Below are 19,175 nucleotides of genomic sequence, written 5' to 3' on the forward strand. Positions count from 1 at the left end.
ATTTAATAACAAATATAAAGGCTTAGTCTTATTTCTTACTTTAAAGTTTATCTATTATATCATCTTCTTATTATAAAGCCAAACGATAGTGTAAAAGAGAATGTGAAGATCACGACTACCGTAAGTAAGTTGGGGCACTATTGCCAAACTTTGAATGCAATTAATAACCTTACGCGAGAACATGATGGTAAACTGTGAAAAAGACATTTTAGTCAGTTGTTTATTTATAGTGGACACATCAATTTTGCCCTTGATAGATCCTTTGTGTGCTTGTAATTTTGGCAAGCCTGGTTACATTTACGGGCTGATAAAATTGTTTTGCGTTCACACCATTCTGGTGAGCTAGCATCCAATAATGAGAGTGTGAATATTGCTGATAATTAAAGTAACAATCACAATCGTGTTTATGTCCTTTTTATAGGAATGCGATGATGAACAAAGTCCTATAGACATAATACTGGGCCAAGAACAGAACCGATGGATGGAGTCCATTGTGTATGTTTATTGTTTTTGTCCGCACCACCAGAGCTTTGAATTTCTTTGAAGTCTTTCCATGGATACTGACATCATCACTTTCACCACAAATTTTATTTCATTTTTTTTTTTTTGTAGTTTACTATGCTAACAATAACATGCAAACAAATCAGCTCAAGTAAACGTAACAAATAGTGTTTCATTATCAAGGGAATTGAAAGCTTAAGAATGCGCAAATACAGCTTGAAGAAAAGCATTTAAGTAATAGGATTTGGAGGTTAAAAAAGAAAAACAGGTCTACTAGTTAATGAAAGAGACCATATAATCCAGAGAAGTATGACCTGTTTAGATCAATAATCATTTGGATAAAATATAAGAATACTGCCTAGTCATAGAATAAGTATTTAATTAAAAGCAGACAGAAATGTTTCTGTCACTCACACACATACACACTGTGTTAAATATAGAGGATTCTTTACAAAATATGTGTTTTGAAGACTGGTAGAAGTTTACAAAAAATTTGAATTTGTTTTTAGGTGTGTAAAAAATCTTGTGATCGGCAACAATCGACAAAAATCTCTTGTAATCCAGCAAGGCATAGTTCCCAGGTAAGACTGATTTTAAATAAGAAGCTTTTCAACATGACTTCATGGAAAGACAGGCAGATTGTGCGTGTGATATATGAACATTTGTTCTTTGCTTTATCTTTTTTATGAATAATCCTTTTCCATATCTACCACCTACCCATTATTGAATCCTTTAAATGTGCATTGAAAATGCACCTCTTCGTTAAACTGTAAACATTACTCCTAACACCCTTTCCCATTGTCATGAACCAGCGTGGTTCAAGACCAGAACAACATTGCTAAAGCAGAAGCTGGGTAGATAATTATAGGTGGCCATTGGTCAGTGGAAGTGGACAGTATAAAGGGAAGCCTTTCTGTCCATTTTTATGACTTGACAGGTTGCCTTGACTGATAGGCGATCAAGGCCCAGGGGGGTGTGAGGGTAAGATTTAGCAGTTCAGGTAGGCAGTAGTTTCTCTAGTCATAGACGGATAGTCAGGGTTGGGTAGATTTGGTTTTGAGGGTCACACAGATCAGTATATAGTTTAGGGTAGGTGTTTAGTTGGGGCCTTTTCCTAATACACCAGTATGGACTACTGTCTCTGAGCGCGGTACCAGTTGTAGGCAGCAAGTCTGAGAGGGGCCTCACACCCTTCCGTTTGCAATAGTATGTTACTCTCAGCTCTTGTTCTTGTTATTTGGTTCCTCCTTGTGTTTTCTGTATTTGATTTTATTCTTCGTTTATACGGTTGTTCATTCTTTTATAGCTTTTATGTTATTTGTTTGTTTTCCTGTCCTTTGTATGCTGTCCATGTTTCGTCTTGTTCTTAAGCGCTAAGAGCATACTCCTTAGGAGTGTGAGTATATGCTTTACAAATTTTGCATTTATTATTATGATTATTATTATTATTCATAATACAAGTGCTAGCAGTATTCAGAAGCTGTTGTCTTATTTTCATGTCTTTGCTGCTTTGTTCCATAGCTTCAATAATTATTAATAATATACAGAATCTGGTGTTCACACTAATATATATATCTAAAACACCATAGATTACCCTGGAGAAAATATTCCCAGTCATGTGAAGATGAATGAGACAGACAGATTATAGAATAATTGATACATATGCTGTGTTCTCTTGCTATAAAGGTTGCTGCAATGGATGATTGATGAATCTATACCACTGGAGCTAAGGACGGAGGCAGCAGTGGTGTTGGGGAGCCTGGCTAAAGGAACAGAAGAGAATATCCAACAGCTGGTCAATGCTGGTGCTGTGCCTACTCTTCTCAAAGGTTTGGCTAAAATCTAGGGTTTCTGCATCGCAGATTTCTGTTATTTCTTATTGAATAAAATTGACTCATGGCAGCAAAATGTACCTTTCTCTTGCTGATTTAAATGACATGCCATTTCACATTTATAAACTTGAAGTAATAGGTATTTAATATATAAGAAGATGCCAAAGCACAAATTATGCACAAACAGTTCCTTTATTTCCATAAAATTTCTGTTATCTTTGATGTCTATTTAAATGAATAAATTGTTATGTTTATGCTTAATTATGCTTATTTTGTGTAGATATGGTAAGGACCAATTTTATTAATGCCAGTGGGCAATTATATATTATCTTACTTGGCTGGCTTATATTTTTATTCAGGTTTGTTTAACAATAGTCTGCCATATGTGGAAGCTTGTTTACGCTGCCTTCGTACCATCTTTCTTAGTAGTCATCCACCTGTGTCTGTTGTCTATCAGGTAACTATTACATCGTCAAACAATGCAGGAAAGGGATGTTATTAGTATAATTTTGTCTGATTTTTAAAAGAAATAAACATAAAATCAAAAATGTATGTGTGGGTGGCTAAACTGTGGGGAAGTGGCAAAGAAAATGAGAACATAACATCTGTGTAATGTGACAGGATTTCACAAAAACATCCAGTACAAGATAACATAAGTAAATGGTGAAGGGAAATAACTCATGACTGAGGATTTGTCTTTACATTGCTTAAAATTGTTTTTAGCACACCTAGTGACTGATGTTTTCATAATTGCTGTTTTGGCAACCAAATAATTAAAAATAAAAATCACCACCACAGACAAGTTCTTTTAAAAGTACTTTTGATTTTTCAGGATGCCACTATCATTCCCCATTTTATAAACATCATCTCAAGATCAATATGTACAAAGGAATGTATTGCCAATGTTCTGGCCAACTGCTGTACGGTGAGTGTGGATTCATCTGATATTCTCACCTTTAGACTCATTTTTAATTTTATTTACTTATTACAATTTTGGCAACATGAAATTTTATAGCAAGAACTTATCTTACTCAAATATTGTCATTGCAGTGCACAGAGCATCAGAATATTTTGTGTGCCAATGGCGCAATACAGGCTCTGGCATCATTACTCACATGCAACATCTACAAGGTGAGTTTTGGAGGGAAGGTAGAAATCAGTTTTGCTATTTTCTTTTATAAAATGCCTTATTACCAGACACATATTAGTATAAGTGAAGAAAATAATTTTCTTTGTACGAAAAATGTGCCAAATGTAGTATTTGATGGTGTATTTCAATTATTAATAAAAGCAATCAAATTTCCTGCAGATTCAAATGCCAGCACTTAAGAGTTTCGCAGTACTTAGTTTCAACAATGAAGATACATGCAAAGCCATTGCTTCAGGTAAGAAAATAGCTTTTAATTTTAAGGAGGAATGTTATAAAGAAAAAAATCGGATTACCGTGCTCATTCTGTACAACTTTAGAATAAAACATTTTATTTAATGGATCACTGTCTAAATATATTTAATGTTTTACATTTCTTAACTATTTGAAAGTTTTAAGCAGCTCAATTGTTCATTGATAAACATACAAAAATATAAATATATATACAACTATATGCAAAATAAAAGCAAAAATTATGCAGTATATGCATATATAGTTAAACGGTATTTGAAAAATTTATATTCCACATATTTTTTCATATCAAGCCTCATTGTGCATTTTTGCATCTGTTTGATTTATTATTTGGAATAGCCACATTTAATGGGGAGCAGATTTCATCATTGTTTGGCCAGCTGCTTGCTCATGACAAGACTTCAGAGATGCAGATGGCTGCTGCCAAGTGTCTTACTTATCTTTATCGTGGTGGTGCCATCCCACCCACAGATAGACTCGTTTCCCACAAAGTATGAAAAAGACTTGTTTGATACCTCTGACATTTTGCCAAAATAAAAAAATACAGTAAATTACTTTTGTTTCATTTAATAGACTTTTTATGGTGATTAGTAAGGAGTTGTTCTGTGTCTGTGCATGCAATAATGTGCATTGTGGACATGCCTGGACATGATATGCACCTATAACATGCTTCACAATACAGATATACCACCAAAAGTGGAGACGGATTCACAACCTGTGGCATACTTTTAAGCATTTCTTCCGCTTTCTTTTCTAATCAGGCTTTGCCAACTCTTGTAAGAATGTGCAAGAAGGATCGGACACTTGAGGAAAATGTTGAAGGAGCAGAAACTTTATCTTATCTAATTGAGATGGACCCTGAGCTTCAAAAAATTGCTTCTATATCTGATCACATCATTAAAGCTCTAGCAGAGTATCTGAAGTACACTGATATTCAGCAGCTGGACAGCAGTCAGACTCAGAAAAAGGTGTTTATGGTCTTTGTTGAATAAATTTGTTACATAGGAATTGTTTACATCCTGAGAAAGTATTTTTCTTATTGATTTTTTTTTATAGCTTTTACAGATGTTCCCTTTGTTAAATTTTATTTTATTAATTTATTTGACTATATTCTTTAGTTTCGAAAGATAATTAGCTAAAGTTCATGAACCAGCCAATGAGACACTTATGAAATACAATTTGCATTTGATCTGTTACTGTTACTAGGATGTTGACTGGAGCAATGCCCTTAAGCAAGCAGCTTTTCAGGCCTTTGCTTCTTTAGGAGCCAATGATGAGGACATCAGAAAACGGGTAAATATTTGACTGTTCTGTTTGCTTTGTGGCAGAATTAAAGCAATGCATTATCAGCTGGAGTTTATAATAACAGTTTTTGTGAGAATCTGATTTATATGAGTGAGCTGATGAAGTTTGAACAAATTGAAATATTACAGTTGTTTAAACAAGAACATTACAGTAATGAGTTTTGATTTGTTTGTGTGTGTGTGTCATTTTGATATTTACTTCAAAGCTTTCTTGATACCTTACAAAATTTATAAATATCCTTAAAGGTCATTGAGACAGAACACCTGATTGAACACATCATCACAGGCATGAACAGTGATAATCCAAAAGTACAGATTGCTGCCACTAGATGTCTCCATAGTCTTTCACGCTCAGTTCAGCAGCTGCGAACTACTTTTCAAGACCATGCTGTGTGGAGACCACTGTTGAAGGTTGGACTTTACTTTTCTTTTGGATAAATTTTGTTAAATCTATTTCATAGGTTAATATAAGACTTGTGTAGTGTTGTAACTTTTTGGTCCTTGAGGATTAGGGAGTTTTCTTATTTTAGGGCCAGGTTTTAAAAAGTAAGGGTGGTGCCCTTCTTTCCCTCACTGCCTTCGTTCCCCAATACTCTAATGGGTCAGGTACTTCTCAACGGCATAGTCAACTGGGGAAAGTATTGGAGAAATATGAATATGAAACAGGTTAGTGTGCACTTCTCTAACTTGGATGCTGGTACCCTAATGTACCATCTTAAATGTGGTGAACAATACAGCCATGCTTGGAATGCTGACAGGGTGTCGCAAACAGTGAAGCACACTGTCATGCTTGTATTCTTTTTCACAAGACCAAATGATTGCCATAAGGCTGTCTTGACATATTCTTGCTAGGAAAGTATTCTTGGCCTGTGCTCATGATGAATCACGCACAACAACATACATATAACACAGAGCCATTGGGCTTCTGCCTACAAACAAAAAGCAAGAAGTAACTTTAAGAAGTGGCAAGTAAACACCTCAGCTAAGGTACATTTCATACAAATATACATAAATGTAAACATCCATGTATTCACTCAACCCATGTAAGGATCAACTAGATTTTTGCAAAAGACAGTTTGATAATTACTAGGTAATTGCACGTAGGGTTAGGGACTGGCACACTCAACACTCAATGACAGTGGTCGGGCAGTGCAGAAAGTGCCTGAGGAGAGCAAGGTAGTTGCTCGTCTTCTCCTGGACAGGTAGGGACAGTAAGCTAGAGACACGCTATAGCCACAGGATACCTGCAAAGAGGCAGGGCTAAGTACAACCAGAAGCACATAGTAGCAGACATAAAACCTGTCTGCCAATTGGCAATTTTCTACTGATACTACAGTTTTCACTTTTAAACTGATATATTCCATTCACCTTTTTTTTCTTCTGGTAGCTTACATTCCCATTGTTCTTTTGATATTAACTTTCTTCTCCCATGTTTCTTTAGTCCATTGTCATAACCTGTATCTGTGACACAGGATACTTTTACTAAGAAGAAATGTTCCAGACACTTCAGAAATCAACAGAAAAAGTAGGAGTCCATGATATTTAGATGCACTGTAAATGCTGAACCTGCTTTGTGCAAATATTTCTGTAAGCTGGCTTCTTTTCTGTATAGTTGATGCAGTCAGACTCTGATCAAGTGCTGACCATTGCTTCTTCCACACTTTGCAATCTTCTTTTGGAGTTTTCACCAAGCAAAGAGGTGAATTCATAACTAATCAACAAATTAATTCCTTCTTTATGTGTGAATATAAGTGTGGCAGTTCTTATTAGATTATGAGTTTCCAAAAGCTGCATTTTATGATAAAATGTCTGTATGTCACATTATTTTTGCGATTTTGTTAACTGATTTTGGGAAGCTTAAATTCTTTTTACCAAAATGAAAAAACGATAAATTATTGTGAGCGAGATGTGTTTTTAGAACTTCTGAGTAATGCTTGCTTACATTCTTGTGTTTCAAATTCAGTTTAAGCTCAGTTAAGAGTGATTTTTAAAAAAATGTACATTTTATTCTTTTAGGCAATTCTAGAATGTGGAGCTATCAAAATATTAGTGGATCTCACAGCCAAACCTGATCCTGCACTCAGACTAAATGGTGTCTGGGGACTGATGGTATGTAATCTCTCCCCTTCCTCTCCCGTCCGCAAGAAAAATGTATATCCATGTCTGTAGCATATAGAGTGTGGTTTACTAACGGTGCTAATGAAGCTGTACTTGTGTATGACAGATCTGAAGTATACAAGTGAGGTTTTGCAGCACCATACCGACACATATAGTGCGTGTAAGATAAATCCATGTACAATCTCTTATATATAATCTCTTATATACAATCTCTTATATATAGTCATTTTGAATGCAGCTGCAAAAAGAAATATTTTGTCTATGTTTCTTTTGTCTTAGAATTTGACGTTTCAAGCTGAACTGAAGACCAAAGCTGAAATTATCGAGACCCTAGGATCAGAACAATTGTTTGACCTTCTTTCTGATTCTGATTCAAACATCTTAGTCCGCACCCTTGGGCTTCTTCGAAACATCTTGACTAAAAAATCTGTGTGTATTAAGATTTTTTTTGGTAATTGGTTGCTCTCGGTAGCTAATCCCAAGGGTAAATAAAATTTAATAATATTTTATGTAGTTCATGGTATATAAAATGCATCATTTGTGCAAATCTTGATTACCAAAGATGGTAGATGTTTGAAGATCTAGACATTATAGGTAATGAAGCGGATAAATTCCTGCTGCCTGAAGCATCTAATGCAGACATGATACTAATGCAAATAAGCATTACAAAGCATGTAGTTTAATTGCAGTAAATATTTTAGAAGTATAACAGAATGTGGATGCATTAAGCAGATTTAAAAGACTTTAAATAAAATCTATAGAAGTGATTCCTACTGGTCAAATTTCATTTAGACAGGAAAGTTCTTATGCACACAGCTCTTATTCTAAATTCTGTTGTGGATTTTACCATTAGAAGGTATAATTGCAGCACATTGACAGCATTATGTACGATCATGGTAATGAAGTGATGCAGGCTGTTGTCTATGTTTTGGAGGGAGAACACACACCAGAGATAAAAGAACAGGTAAATATATTTACTGCCACCACATGATTTTACAGCATATTCAAAAAATCTTATCCTTAACAGTTTACTGGCCTATTAATGTTTTCAGTGTAATTTGGGAGTCATCTAGTTGCAGTTTATATCAGTGGAAGCAGACAAGATGGGTGTGAACTAAATCATAGAAAAGTGTTTTCAGTGTTTATATACTTATTTGTTAATTTATAGTTAATTTATTCAAAATGGAAAAAAATGTGCTGATTCAATATATTAAAACAGTTATGCGAGACATTTATCATCTTTATCCTATTTTTCCAATTTGTATATAAGCAGAAAAACGATCTCCTTTACGTATAACCCAGGACAGTATAGAAGGTTAAATGCACAAAACTGCCCTTTCCATCCTATTCTTATTCATTCCTAACTCAGATCTTTATTCCAAGTCACGTATTTCACTAATTTATTATGAGCTTTGGCAAACTTATCTCCACTCAGCTAAACAAACTTTTTCACATTTTTCCTAATCTAATTCAATATCAAAGGCGACGACCTGTTGAAAAGAAGCTTTCTTAAAGAGAAAACATTTCCTGGTGCCTTCCATACAACAGTGTTTTGACCTGTCTCTTCAGCTACCTCATTATATAACTTATTTCTAAACATTCTGCCATATACTGTTCTAAACTTTTCAGAATTTTATTTTAATGAAGATCCTTAAAAAACCCTGATCTATCCATCAGTCTGCATTGTACCTAATTCATGAATTATTACCTGCATTTAAATTGCTGATGTATGAACATGAGACTTAAACATTCCAGCTTTTGCCAAATCTGTTTACCATTTGAGGACCATATGCATATAATTTTAGTTATTCTGACATATTTAGGGGTAAAATGACCTGTAGATTCTAAAAATGTTTATTTGAAACTGATATTCCACATAGTTTTCAAGATACAGTGTGGGACAAATACGTCCCTATGGCCGGCAAGGGAAAAGTGTCTCAATCTATGCTAATATTTGACTGTATAAGCTATGAAAAAAGTTTGTAGTATGTGAAGTCTAAATATGAAGTCGAGTTAAGATTGTTTTTTCTGTTCAGATTCTGTGCATCCTGGCCAACATAGCTGATGGCAACACATCCAAAGACTTTATAATGAAAAATGATGATGTTCTTAAGAAGATTATCTCATATATGGTAAGTCTTGGTTGATTTTGTTTTTTCAGGTGTGGACATTAAATTTAAGAAGGAATAATATAAATCTGAATATAAAGAAATGATTTTTGGTCTATATTTGTTTAGTGGAATATCACATTTACTGTGAAAATGAGAATAGTTGTAATATAAAAGCAGCAGCAAATGTTATGCTTGATGGTGGATGCTGATGGTCCGAAATGCTTTATTTCAAAGTTTTCTTTGTTTACAATCTGATCCAACATCAGCTGCTGATGATCCTAAAAATAAAAGCAAGAAATGACATGTGATCTATAACATCAACTTCATCTTTTGATAGGTGCATGCAAATGTCAACCTTCAGATTGCTGCAGTACTTATTGTATCAAATCTACTGACAGGAGAGGATGATGGTAGGCATTTGATATTTTTCCTAATGAGTTTCAGCAGATGTTTGCATAACATATTTTGGTTGTTTAAAAAAGATTGTAGAACATGTATTTTATTTCATTTCTTTATGTGTAATTGTCTTGTTGTTTTATTTGAATAGCCAGGTGTTTTTTCTGTTGATTATGATCTTTGCAGTAGTTTTTGACAAGCATTTTCTTCTTTGACTGTACCAGATAACATGAGATAAAGGGTTACCCTAGCTCTTTAATCACTAAAAAGCTGTCTCCCTGATAGTGAGTTAATATGTGCCTGGTGTGCAGAGCACTCCACTAATTAGGTGAGCAACTGAAGTAACCCTTTATCTCCTATGGTCATATCATCGGGTATAGTCAAAGCAGAGAATTTATTATTTTATATTTTAGACTTCATATGCACGTTCTTTTATGTAGGAATTTTCTGACATGTTATACTGTCTTACATCTGGACTGAGTTAGAATTTGCAAATGTTTCTCATTATTTCTGTCCTAGGTGATTTTTATCATTTTTATATATTGTGTACTTTATCAATTATGGTGCATGAACACATCCATGATGCCAGTCTATGCGAGCATTTGTATCGTCGTGATCATTATTATTGTCTACATTCCTAACTATTTAAAGCCCTGAAATGACCTTAGAGGTGTCATTCTTCATGATTCTTTAAGAAATACCATCTGCACTGCACCCCATTAGGTCTTGACCTTTTTTCTCACAAAGTGTTTGAAGTTACCCCTTTATAAATGATACATTTTATAGGGGCCTATATGCGACAAGCAAGGCTGCGTGAACTGGGCATGCAGCGACTTTTACAACAGCTGCTGACTGCTGAAAATCCATCATTGTTTCAGAGGTACCAGGATTAATTTTATAAAGATCCAACTAATACTGACATTAACAATATATATATAGTTACCAATTATTGAACTGCACAATCATAATAACAATACTAATTATTCATTATAACAAACTTTTTTGTGGTACAGCATATGACATTACCAGCACATATTTACATTTTAAAAAGCTTTCATTAACTTTCAGTGATTTGCTTGTTTAATCAAAATTTGCATCTTTTTCATGCTGTTCATAAAATTATATTTTCTTTCAGGGTAAAAAATGCATTGCAGATGTTTTCATAGTAAACATAAATCTCTACTGTGGCAGTCAGTGCTTTGCATCCAGGAATTGGCTGACAAGTTTTCACGCAGAACTACATCAAGACAGATGTTTGCAGGCTTACAACCAGCATTGTTGCAGATGAGATGGCAAGATCATCATGTCCTCACCAGGGTGTAGTGATGCCACATAAAAGATTTTGTTTCTGATGATGCTTGTCAGAAGGGAATACTAGCACATAAGCTAGAAGTAAGATTTTCATGAACACTTGCCTCAGTAGATCATTTCGTAAGACAACTAAATATTCCTGATGAAAATGTGAGAAGTTTATGCAAGATGACTATTTTGAATATTTATTGAACTAAATATTGTGATAGTAAAAGTAGAGCAGTCGGTGTTGTTTGTCAAGTGAGTAGTAATAGTAATATAACATGGCTGAAAGCACTTTACACACAGGTGTGCAAGCATCAAATGCACCTTCATGAACACACAGACACAGAAACATACACTCTGCACAGCTAAATATAAAGTTGATCAAGACAGCAAATAGTGTATCTATTTTTTGTAGTCCCCTCTTTGTTTTAAAATGATTTCTTTAGATGCAATTATGGTTTATTCCAAGTATGCTTAAAGAGCACCCAGCATTTTGAAGAGGTCAGATACCATTTTGTTGATTGAAGGTATTTACAGTTTTTTTAATTATCAAAACCATATACTCTAAAATCATTAGAATGTTCTGTAACAGGCACAGTACTTCCCATCATGGAGAACTAAAAGCATGTGGAAATCATGTACAAGTTCCATATCACATTAAGAAAATTTTAAAAGCATAAACGATTTCCATTTGGGATCAAACTAATGATTCAGTCAGGAATGTAAAACTTCAGAATTTAGGTCAGAGATCTCATTTCACAGAAAGACAAAGGAACTTACTAGAAAGAGCCATGTGCATCACTGTGATGGGCTGTATAGTGCTTTAAATCTGGAAGACTGAATATTCATTCAAAATTTTGAATGCACTCTACATTCCATATATATGGCAGCATATTATACATGTGTGCAAAGTGTCAACATGAGCTCTAACCAAAGACTATGCAAAAACCAGATAATTTTGGACCATACCATTCAAACATAAATGATTTAAATATGTTACTCTGCCAGGTCAAACGGCTGGTTAAAAGAAACCCTGGTGCAATTGGCAATAACGTATACTCAAAGCAGAAGACAAAATTCCTTTTGCTACAGCAGATTGATGAACTTTCAGCATGAAAGTTTTTGCATAGCTTATCCATTTTTAATAGACTGACCTAAATATACTATATATATTAAAAAGTACTGAGTTACGAATGTCTCTACAGGCAGTTTTGTCGGCGCTTAAGAAAATTTCTAAAACCGTTTTCAATGGCTTAGCAAAAAGTTAAAGAAGCAATCAGTAGGATTTGGCAAAGTGAAACAACAGATTTTCTCAAATCTTTGGAGCAGCAATTGATCTTACAATTATCATAGCCTGAAAGCTCTTTAAAACTTTTATGGGTCAAGAAAAAAAACTGGATGCCAAGCATGAATAGCAAACCTGCACCTGAGGTAACAAACAGACCAGATAAAACTGATAATTTACATAAAATTTTCACTATCTGACCATTTAGGAACGAAAAAGGTAATAAACCATCTGCATACAGATCTGCCAATATATTTTATCAAATGACAGTATAGTCCATTAAAATAAAGGATGTGGTGAACTTGACAATATCAACATGATTTTTTTCTGACTATAAAACTCTTCAGTTGCAGCTGATGATCTAACACAGTAATTACTTGATGGGGTACTGCAGATCCCTTATATATGGAAAATACTGAAGCAATAGATCATGGTATTTGTAATGAAAACTTTCTATACATGTATCCATCAGACAGAAACCAGTTTACATTTGGGTTTTTTTTTCTCTCATTTTAATAGTTTGACAGGTTGTTTAAAACCACCTAGAACTTTGTCCATTGACTGGCAAGCAAGCCCATGAAGAATACTGCAGTAACTGCTGAATGATGAGTGTATAGAAAGCTCCTCTAACCAAAAGCTGAATCTTCAACTTGTTGGAATGTATTTTAAAAGTTTTCAATTAACCACAAAGTTCATATTTTTCATTTTTGCAATTAAGCAGACACATTGCCTCAGTACACAGTCACATTATTAATCTTCGGCTTTCTGCTCTAAAAGCTATTTACAGGGTATCAATAATGAAAGAAATTCCTGTACAAAAAGAAAAGGATAGTTCATGTGAAAAATCCAGCAAATCTATTATTATTAAAAATGAAAAAAAAAAACCCCTTTGTATCCTGATATAAATACTTCTCTGATAGGCTTACATGTGTAAATACTTTTTCTGCATTTTTTTTATTAAAAAAAAAGGCTTATACGTATACACAAGTACTTCCCCTCCCCCCAAAAAAATTTTTTTGAAAGGGAAAAGAAAAAAATCTAAATTCCTTCATTGCACCATTATTAGATACATTTCACCAACCACAAACCAAATGAATTACAAGTTTTACAGTAATTGTACAATTATAAGCATAAATCAGTCTTTTCTGCAGTGATATAATAAATAAAAGTTATATTGTAAATCTTGATTCATTCCTTCATTCATCTCCTCACTAACAGTAAAGAAAGTAAACATAAGAACAAAAAACATTTTCTCAAGAGATTCCTCTTTCAGGAAGACTTCATATTTAGGTATGATAGATATAAATTTGTCTGAAGAAACACACGTCAAATTTCTCAACAATCACAGAAAATGTCTTTAACTCTTAGCAATAAAAACCTTAAAAACCTAAAATTTATGTTTAAAAATGTGGGAATAAATGTTAACAAAAATAATTTTTATGTGACTGATTCATGAATAAGTGTTTTTAAGGCAGTACATTATCACAGGACAATGTGGCTAACAAGTAACAGCAAAAAAGAGATTCTATGAAAAAGATTCTTGTATAAAATGCGTTGCACGAGGTTCATGAGGGCACTGGCATAATACAGTGTGATCTGTAAAGCCTTATGTAAAAACTATTCAGATGCATTATTTTGATTATCACAATGTGACTTTCAGCAGCATGACTGGTGCTTATGCCACCTGATTGACTCTTGTAATTCTAGAAGCTGATGTCTGAAAACACCGATTCCAACACTTCATCAAACACACATTCAGTTCCAACTGGGTAAGGTTTTAACTGATATGTTGTTTATCACAATTTTGATGGCAGCATCACCCTCAGTTTGCCATTTACCTCTACCTTGTCTACATTTACTGCAAGGCGAATAGCCTGTAGCATACAGTTCAGTTGATGGAAAGGTACCAGCTTATTGATGGGCAAGTATACCACGTGGTCTATGAGGTACTTTGCTTCATGTGGGTACCGTTTGTTCACAGCCGGTATTTTCACTGAAACACTAGTATCATCACCACAGTTTGTTTCTGGTACATAAGCTGTGCAGCTGTTGATCACTGATGTGGTGTCTAGAGGGGAGGGTGTAAAGGGCTCTGGGTCTCCATTGTGTGGCTCTACAACGGTTAGCTGGGTAGCACCACGGTAGGCCTCCACTCCAAGGGCATTAAGCAAGGAAACAAAGTTGTCTGGATTCTCCTGGAAAAATCACAGATAAGTGCCACTAACTTGTTAGTCTTCATGTGCAAGTTTATCTTCTTTCTGCCATTCCCATTCCCCCTTCCCCAAAAACACAAAACTGATAATTTTTAAACCTATCTTTTCCTAACCCAGCCTTACTGGAACATTCAACCGCACATAAGCTTTTGGTCAACACTTTCCCAAAATGTATCACTTTAGATTTCAAAATTAGAGGTAAAAATCACTGAAAACAGAAGTCAGGCATTCAGAAGTTGATACAAAGTCACTGCCTCTTATAGCTTCAATTACAGGGTAAATTCTATGACAGTAGGTAGGATTTTAAATTCAATCACAAAAGCAACAATACAACTTAGATTCTTAGAAACAAAAATGGTTGCTTTATGTATACTTACAGCCAAAACTGGGAAAAGCCAATAATTGTTTACTGGAGCTTTTATCCCAACTATATCAAGGCTGTCTGGTAATCTTTTAGCCATGTACTCTCCTTTCAGTCTTTGCAGGCAGAAATCTGACTCAGAAAACAATTTCTGCCTTCTCAGCATTGTAGCCAGAAGAGCATCACTAGGCTGCATGCGAATATTTTCCAGCATATTTTTGGGAAACCCTCGAAGCATCTACATTTGAAACAAAAACATATACTAGTTTCTAAATCTCCAAATTTTCATAAAATACTGTATGTTAAACTGGATTTGAAAGGCAGTGCTACATTACTGTTACTGCATTGATACTATTAATGTTACACATAATTTTGATTTTTATGCCCGCAGATGTCACAGTTCTATTATTTCTTTCTTCCTTCTGAGTATCCCATAACTAAACTCATTTTTGCAACTTAACATGGTTGCCTTTTATTTCACTATTTGCTACACCAGTCAATTTCTGAAAGATTGATCGTTTGCCAATATAAAGGCTCCAAAGGTAATGATTCCTCCTCTGATGGCCTGGGACTGTTTATTTATCCAGGATGACCTCGATTATTTTGCCTCTATACCTCTGTATCTAAAGGTTGTTGACTACCTGCAGGTGTCAGTTCCAAAAGTACACATATAAACCAGAACACAGAAAATGATATTCTCAATATTACAGTTCTTTCCAGCTATAATAGCTAGTCTTCTATTAGTCTAAGACAAACAGCAATCAGTCTTCAATTACCTTGATAGCGAAATCTTTGTGGTTGATACCAAGAGTCTGAAATACACGAATGCCATTTTTGTTCACAAATGGCACATCAAGGCAAAAATACAGAACGATGTATTTCAGAACTTTTCTCATGTAAGCCAGTCGGGTTTGTAACCTGTATGTCGAATGAAGCTCCAACATTTTTCTGTACATGTCAATGTCTTTGATTTTTGCTATGCTGCCACCAAAAGAAGTATGCAATTTTATTACACCAAAACTGAATAAAGCAAGATCTGTTTCAGGATGGCTCAGCTTCTCAAAGCCACCAAAGCATTCTGCACAGTCTTCTATCACTTGAATGTTTCTTTCTTTGGCAAATGAGATAATGTCGTCAATGGAGCACATCTTACCATAGAGGTGGGCAATGACAATAGCCACTGTGTGTGGGGTAACTATGTCTTTTAGAAGCTCCACTTTCGGTGCTGTGGTATCAATACTGATATCTAGAGGAACCACCTGAAGCTGGTGATGTCTTACTATATGAACCATGTCAGGTATATTCACAGCTGACATAATCACTTCTGACCCTGGAGGGAACTTCATAATCCTTAAATAAAGGTCAAAGCCTGAGCGAACGGAAAGAAGTGGCAGGACATGGTTGGTGTTGGTTGGTGTGGTCCACAGCTTTTGCAGCTTCTGGATCAGAACTTCTCGTTCATGGCTACATCTAACACACTGCAGTAGGGCATAGGTAAACTCTGGCATACCTGCATCTGAAATGATAACTACTTGTCAAATTAACCTGCTGAATTTCAGCTCATTCAATGCTAACAAGACAAACCTGTTTAAATTATAGCATTATACATTCAAAGTGTTTATCTTGTTTGCACTTAATGGCATGAAGCAAGGTTTTTAATCAACCATATACTGATCCAATAAAGTGGAAGAAAAGCATTGCTAGTTCTACCAAAATTGTAATCTAAGAAGTAGTCTCAATTAAGTTTCTTAAAAAAAAAAAGCACTGCAAACATGGCTTTATTCTTTTTCACATAAAATAATCTCAAAACCATAATAAAATGGTGTTTGTTAAAGTATGGAAAATGTTTTATGCAATATACATCTCTTTAGAGACTTATCTACACTCTTAAACACAGATTGCTTTCCCTTTTTATACATACAATAATTTCTAAATTGTAATGCAATAGAAGAAAAGGCCTTTGTGGTTTGCAGAAGCATAGAAAACATTGTGTGTTCACTTTGTATGCAGATCCATAAAACATAGCCCCACACTGAGACATCTACATTATAAGCTAATATGTGTCATTTTCATACCATATCTCTGCTTTACAATTTATAAGCTGTAATAGCATAAATAAGGAAGTACAACTACAATCACATGACTTTGACTAAGTGTGATGACAACATTAGGTTCCTTCAACATGACATGGCATTTTTTCTATTTAATCTTCTGTTAGGCTAACAGTCTTACTGATGAACATGGGCGTGTATGTGCATGCACAAAATAAGAAGGGGGCTAGAAACTGGAAACAAGCATGATGAATTAGCAAATCACAAACACTGGTCTTTATGATTCATGGTTATCTTCATTATTTCTTTTCTGTGTCCATTAATAAAATCATTTAATTATATGTTCTTAACTTCTTTTGCATTTGTGTGTGTGTATATATATACATATACAAATGTTTTTATGCTTTCTGTAAATTAATGAATTTTTGTGCATGTACCAACTAAATGATGAAATTATGATTGAAAATGATTAACCCAAGGAAACTTTTTCAGTATTTGTACTGGCCTAAGCAAATGCGAAAAAGTTAACAAATTCATAATTTAAAGCTAACATTAGTAGCAATGATTTACTTCAAAATAAATCAAAAATATTATAAAATGATAATTACCAATGAAGACACTGGTATACGGAAGAAGTCCCCCAGGCATTTCTCGCATCTCCCGATTCATTAGTTTGCTTTGCTTTTCGTGCTGACTGTGACAACCTGCTCCTATCTCTCGCATCACAGATAACTATTTTGCGTTGGTCCTGCGACTGATTCAGGCAACCTGATGCCTAGTGAGTAGTAATTTCAACTTCATAAAAGTTCCTCTGACCTCTCCAGTCCACGACGTCCATTTCATGGCGGCAGTAGAAACCACAGCCAGTAACATAACACAGACAACCGTTCTAAAGGTCTAAAGGGTTGGCTTTAAGACGGTGACAGTAAACATGCTGTTCCTAGAGCATCGGGCAAATCAACCGGCCGTATCATTCAGGTAGCCGCAATTTCGAAGTCGTTTCGATCCAAAAGTTGTAATTAATAAATAACAGTTTTACAAGTTAATATATCCTTGGTTGTATTTTAATATTTTTATTTTTAATGTTATATAACGTTTATAGTATTTGTTTTTGGTGGCTTACAACTCGTAACCTCTGATATTTAAGAATGCGGAAATAAAATAAAATATGACAAGCTGAAGTACCCATGGCAGCGCCCAATGGGTAGCGAGTAGATCACATGGCTGTCACGTGGCAACTATAGTTAGACCATTGTGCGTTTCATTTAGATTACCTGAAGTTTTAGAGTTCGTTTTATAAAGGTTTGCAATCTGTTTTTCGAAGTTAGTTGCTAGTGAGCGAATATATTACGCTAAAAATGTATTTATGGTTCAATCTCAATATTTCCATCATGTTTACAAGGCTGCCTCCCTTGCCGTGATATATATAGCAATTGCTGGATGGGCGTAAAACACCAATGCCCTCTCCACTTTATCAATGAGTATAAATGAAATAATCATGATGATAATGGATGTAACCTATGGACTCTTTTCTTTTTACCATTTAATATTTAGATGTAACTGATCTTTTCTTCAGTTGTTTTTTTTTATGTAATCTTTTCATCTGGAGTGTTCAAATAATTCACCTTCATATTGCATCGAATCGATCGACCTCCTTCCAGATCAATTCGACCACTTAAAAGCAGAAAAAATTTGCATTTACATTCTTTTATGTTTGACATATATACAGGCTAAAGTTTTATATAGTATGTTTAATATTAAATGGATACAAATGGTGTAAGGCATAAAAGAGTAACAGTGACTCTTTGGTCACTTAATTCATAGCCAAGGGCTCGATCAGTATTGCAGTAAATAAGTGATTAAAGTTAGGTGCAAATTTGCAACAGATGATTAGTCGCAGTACATACTAATAATCTGCAAAGTTCGATTAACGAATTTAAAGGTTATACTGCTAACAAAGAAATGTTGATCAAACTGTAATTCAAAGTGAACACTTCTGTGCAGTAAAATAGAGTGAGTGTGATTTGAGATGATTGTACCAGAGGCGGCCTTATCAGTACGTGGAGCCCTGGCCGAATGTCATACTGTGTCATATTTGTATGAGTAGCTGACGGTGACAAATGAATCTCCTATCACGGGGCTCAGGAGCGGTTGACCTATAGCCGCCCCTCCCCCAAAAGGCCACCTCTGATCGTACGCTGCCTATAGTACATGAATACAAAAGTTGAGAAATTTCCATTTGCTTCTAGCACATGCTCTTGCTGTTTGCCTTAAACAATTGTACGTTGTCTTCGAATAGCACCAGCAT

The 19,175-nt window shown here is 34.8% G+C and overlaps 2 protein-coding genes across 2 annotated transcripts; one reads left to right on the plus strand and one right to left on the minus strand.

Moving 5' to 3' along the window:
- The first annotated feature begins 120 nt into the window (after positions 1-120).
- Positions 121-11,186, plus strand: LOC112566531 (armadillo repeat-containing protein 8-like). The gene is made up of 20 exons (XM_025242762.1): positions 121-187; positions 422-495; positions 1,011-1,082; positions 2,188-2,330; positions 2,693-2,790; positions 3,166-3,258; positions 3,384-3,464; positions 3,643-3,718; positions 4,072-4,223; positions 4,494-4,700; positions 4,939-5,025; positions 5,283-5,447; positions 6,649-6,735; positions 7,053-7,145; positions 7,434-7,583; positions 8,023-8,118; positions 9,191-9,286; positions 9,603-9,675; positions 10,448-10,541; positions 10,797-11,186. The coding sequence occupies exons 1-20, from the start codon at positions 155-157 to the stop codon at positions 10,825-10,827; spliced, it is 2,001 nt and encodes a 666-aa protein (XP_025098547.1). The 5' UTR covers positions 121-154; the 3' UTR covers positions 10,828-11,186.
- Positions 11,187-11,398: 212 nt separating this feature from the next.
- LOC112566542 lies at positions 11,399-18,043 on the minus strand. The gene is made up of 4 exons (XM_025242771.1): positions 17,476-18,043; positions 15,593-16,332; positions 14,833-15,054; positions 11,399-14,437 (listed from the first exon to the last, which is right to left on the minus strand). The coding sequence occupies exons 1-4, from the start codon at positions 17,588-17,590 to the stop codon at positions 14,039-14,041; spliced, it is 1,476 nt and encodes a 491-aa protein (XP_025098556.1). The 5' UTR covers positions 17,591-18,043; the 3' UTR covers positions 11,399-14,038.
- Between the last annotated feature and the right edge of the window lie 1,132 nt (positions 18,044-19,175).

The sequence above is a fragment of the Pomacea canaliculata genome, linkage group LG1 (genome assembly GCF_003073045.1).
Source record: "Pomacea canaliculata isolate SZHN2017 linkage group LG1, ASM307304v1, whole genome shotgun sequence".
Lineage (NCBI taxonomy): Eukaryota > Metazoa > Mollusca > Gastropoda > Architaenioglossa > Ampullariidae > Pomacea > Pomacea canaliculata.